Here is a 5000-nt window from a genome sequence, read left to right on the forward strand (position 1 = left end):
TTCTCTTAGGCCTAGGGGATAGAAACGTGACAATTCTCTTAGGCCTAGAGGATAGAAACGTGACAATTCTCTTAGGCCTAGGGGATAGAAACGTGACAATTCTCTTAGGCCTAGGGAATAGAAACGTGACTATTCTCTTAGGCCTAGGGGATAGAAACGTGACAATTCTCTTAGGCCTAGGGGATAGAAACGTGACAATTCTCTTAGGCCTAGAGGATAGAAACGTGACATTTCTCTTAGGCCTAGGGGATAGAAACGTGACATTTCTCTTAGGCCTAGGGGATAGAAACGTGACATTTCTCTTAGGCCTAGGGGATAGAAACGTGACAATTCTCTTAGGCCTAGGGGATAGAAACGTGACAATTCTCTTAGGCCTAGAGGATAGAAACGTGACATTTCTCTTAGGCCTAGGGGATAGAAACGTGACTATTCTCTTAGGCCTAGGGAATAGAAACGTGACTATTCTCTTAGGCCTAGGGGATAGAAACGTGACAATTCTCTTAGGCCTAGGGGATACAAACGTGACTTAACGAGCTAACAAATAAATGGCCTCGTTAGACAGCCACTCACCTTCTTGCCATCCAGTTCGTGAGCGGCCAGCGTGAGCACCTTGTCCACGCTCGACGGATCACTGAACGTTACGAAGCCAAACCCTCTGCAAGGAAAAGAAACACAGGTGAGCACAGGTGAAAAATTGCAGGTACACAGGTGAACAATTGCAGGTGAACACAGACAAGTAGGTGGAAAATTGGAGGTCAACACAGGTAGACAGGTAAAAAATTAAGGTGAGACAGGTAAACAGGTAAAAATTAAGGTGAGACAGGTAAACAGGTAAAAATTTGCAGGTGAGACAAGTAAACAGGTAAAATATTGAGGTGAGACAGGTAAACAGGTAAAAAATTAAGGTGAAACAGGTAGACAGGTAAAAAATTGAGGTGAGACAGGTAGACAGGTAAAAAATTGAGGTGAGACAGGTAGACAGGTAAAAAATTGAGGTGAGACAGGTAGACAGGTAATAAATTGAGGTGAGACAGGTAAACAGGTAATAAATTGAGGTGAGACAGGTAGACAGGTAAAAAATTGAAGTGAGACAGGTAGACAGGTAAAAAATTAAGGTGAGACAGGTAGACAGGTAAAAAATTGAGGTGAGACTGAGACAGGTAGACAGGTAAAAAATTGAGGTGAGACAGGTAAACAGGTAAAAAATTGCAGGTGAGACAGGTAGACAGGTAAAAAATTGGTGAGACAGGTAAACAGGTAAAAAATTGCAGGTGAGCACAGGTAGACAAAAATTTTCAGGTGTCTTAATTATCAAGGTATATAAGTGTAGGTGAAGTAATAACAGGTATTTTGATCAATTAGGTAAATAATAGACAAGAATAAAAGTGTACAGGTAAAATAATGACAAGTGTCTTTAATAATTATCAAGGTAAACACGTAACAAGAATTAGTAAAGCGAGTGTACAGGTAAACATTCCAAGTGCCTTAATTAGAAAGGTAAAAAAAAAGAAACAAGAATAAACAGGTGAAATTACAGGTGTTTAATTAGCAAGGTAAGTAAGTAACAAAGGTAAAGAATTAATTAAGAGTGTACAGGTGAGGTTAATTAAATATGGCAGACACCTGAAGACAAACACAGGTAAGTACACGTGTGCAGGTAATGAACTTATTAACAAGGTGAAGTACAGGTGAACTGAATACAGTAGACAAATGCACAAATAAAAATAGGTGATTACAGGTGAACAAATAAGGCACAGGTGTCCTAATTAACAAGATACAGGCAAATAAATGACAAGACACCTGTAGAGAGAAGATACAGGTAACTATGAATGAACAGGTAAAGCACAGGTGTTTAATTAATATACAGGTAAACAATGAAATAAGCCGAATACCTGTAAAAAAACGATACAGGTAAGCACAAGTTAATTACAGGTGTTTTAGAAAGGTACACAGGCGCATACAGGTACAGTTTTACAAGAGGCGTTCCTGGCGAGTCTTGGATGCGGAAAGTGTGAAGGGAGGACGAAAGGGCGCAGTGTTATAAAGTGCGCAAGTCTGTCATAACTCCCCCGGGCTTGCCAAGACTGGGTGCTGCCTGTCCCGGCCTGTCACACACGCCCGCACCGCTAAGATGGCCGCACACCACAGCACACCACACCTAACCCAATCTAATCTAACCACATCGCACCTAAACACACCACACCACACCACACCACACAACACTAAACCATACCTAAACACATCACACCACACTACACCACACTACACCATATCTAAACACACCACACCACACACAAACCACACCTAAACACATCACACCACACTCAACCACACCACACCACACCACTAACCACACAATCACACTACACCCACCTCAATGCACACCACACCACACCCCGGGAACCACTTGTCGAGGAAAGACGTATTGAATGGACTGAGTGAGACAGTGAGATAGTGAGAGAGTGAGAGAGTGACAAAGCTCCTCGGCAGACAGAGAGGCAGAGCAGGTGTTGTGTGGCGCTTGGTGAGAGGATGACCTACACTTGGTTAGGTTAGGTTAGGTTAGGATAAGGTTAACCCTTCAGTACCATTACCCATTTGTGACTATTTGGTGATATTATACACCTTCAGAAACTCGTGTGGGGGTTAAAATAGTGAAGACTGTGGCCATTAATCTTCTGACCTCCATAGACCCTTCGTAATGTTAATAAAATGGTCTAATGACACAAAACTCAAGGTGAAAATGCGTCCCAGTACTGAAGGGGTAAAGTATGGCAAGGCTGTGACTCCTAAACCACAGACAGAATATTCTCAGAAACTCATTAATACGTTGATGAGACAATGAAAACCTAACCCAACCTATACTTCGAGAAATGTTGTACTTTGAACCAAAATACCCTATCTTATATATTTTTTTCCGTGTCTAGCAAGCTTGGGGACCTCCTGGAAAAGCGGGATTTTAGATAGGGAGACCAGACTAAACCTAACCTAACCTAACTTAACCTAACCTCCTGGGAAAGCGGGGTTCAAGATAGGGAGACTAAACCTAACCTAAATTCTGTCCTGAAGTTATTATTTTTTTCCGAAAGGGTAAAATGAGGTTAGAAATACTGGTAGAAGTGTGATTTAGACCGTGAGAATGTGCAGTGACGCGTGGTGTATTGCTTCAAACTACAATAATTCCCTTACTTAACCCAATCCTACCCTAACTTACCCTACCCTGCCCCACCATACCCTATCCTACCCTGCCAGTTTAAGAGGAACATTCTTGGACACACACTGACTGACAAAGTAATGATGGCAAAATAAATACATCTCATCTGCCCTGATCTTCCCGAAACTAGCTAATTTAAGAGAGAATGGCACCAAAACCCCACCTGGGCAGTATACGGGTCAGCAGTGCCACAGGGAGCAGCAGTCCACGCCCCAAACTCACCCTGGGGCATTGATCACAACACACTGGGGGAACTGTACGGACCCAGTTGGTAGTACAGTCTTCACAACGGCACTCCATCTCTCAGTCTCTCAGTCTTTTCCGTCTTTCTTTCTTTTTTTTTCTCTCTAAATTTCCAGACATTATTTAAGTTTTTTTTCTGTTATTTTCCTGCATTTACAGTGTCTAGTAAGAATCTTCCACTGCTTCCTCTTCCTTGCCATCCATTTGAAAAGAGTTTATTTTCACCGAGGCTGCGTCACTCCAACGGGATCACTATACTATTCTTCAAAAGTCTATTCTGAAACCCTTTGCTCTATCTCCATCACTGCTTTCCAAGGGCTCCAGTTGAAGATGATGTGTTTTTTTTAGAGTATTTTCATGGTTCTGATGATAGATTACCAAGATTTCTAGTTTATTAAAAGGAGAAACTCATGAAAACCTAGCTTGTTGTGTCTGCGGCCTTGGCAAATCGTCGTAGTGAATAGAAGTACTGAATCCCTATTTTACCGACTATCTCTTCTCTAAGTACATAAAAACGAAGGAAATATTTACAGAAGCAATAAATTAGTAGTAAATAGTGGTACATAACAGGTCTAGTTTGTTTTATCAATGCTCAATATCCGGTGAGCGTTATCTTCACAGTGTCAGGGTGGCTGATTGGCGGCAACACAGCACAGTTCAAAACACACGCCTCTGTGATACACGCCTTTGTGACACACGCCTTATGATACGTGCCGCGTGTGGGTGTCAGCCGTGGCCGTGTCGTGGTAAAGCTATGGTGAATGTTGTCCGGGTCATTACAGGTAAGGCTAAGATGTATCAATTAGGTGAAGGTGTATCAATTAGCCAGGTGAAGGTGTATCAATTAGGTGAAGGTGATGATACAGAAAGTTCATGTCGACACGATAACATGAGACACGAAACAACAACTGCAGTGAACAACAACAACAACAACAACAACAACAACAACAACAACAACAACAACAACAATGAGAGTGCTAATAGTAAACATATTTGCCTTTCTTTCATCATTTGTTTACTTCTCAAATCGTACAATGTGTGATCGACAAACAACAACAACAACAACAACAACAACAACAACAACAACAATGACAAAAAAAAAAAAAAAAAAAACTTTAGTCATACCTAATTATAGATCAAAGAAAACTATCGGTTGGAAAAGCATATATTTTTTTTTTTTTTGCAAATCATGATGTTATTTTCACTATCAGAGAGAGAGAGAGAGAGAGAGAGAGAGAGAGAGAGAGAGAGAGAGAGAGATACATATATAAAAGGTTTAAGTGTTTGAAATATTAATAGTGTTTACGTGTGTGTGTGTGTGTGTGTGTGTGTGTGTGTGTGTGTGTGTGTGTGTGTGTGTGTGTGTGCGTGTGTGTGTGTTATTCAAGTGGTACTGTTGGTATGTGACAAAATATTAATGAGATTAGGATGAAAAATATTAATACTTTCATAATAATAATAATAATAATAATAATAATAATAATAATAATAATACTAACCTCTCTCTCTCTCTCTCTCTCTCTCTCTCTCTCTCTCTCTCTCT

At 40.7% G+C, this 5000-nt stretch overlaps 1 protein-coding gene across 2 annotated transcripts in view; it reads right to left on the reverse strand.

Moving 5' to 3' along the window:
* The window catches only part of LOC123498654 (RNA-binding protein Musashi homolog Rbp6-like), a 430630-nt gene that overhangs the window by 324762 nt on the left and 100868 nt on the right, over positions 1-5000 (reverse strand). For both annotated transcript variants that reach the window (XM_045245977.1, XM_045245969.1), the window contains exon 4: positions 571-655. In XM_045245977.1, coding sequence (XP_045101912.1) covers positions 571-655 — 85 coding nt within the window. The remainder of the gene's footprint in view (positions 1-570; positions 656-5000) is intronic.

Source organism: Portunus trituberculatus, chromosome 7 (assembly GCF_017591435.1).
Source record: "Portunus trituberculatus isolate SZX2019 chromosome 7, ASM1759143v1, whole genome shotgun sequence".
NCBI classification, from domain to species: Eukaryota; Metazoa; Arthropoda; class Malacostraca; order Decapoda; family Portunidae; genus Portunus; species Portunus trituberculatus.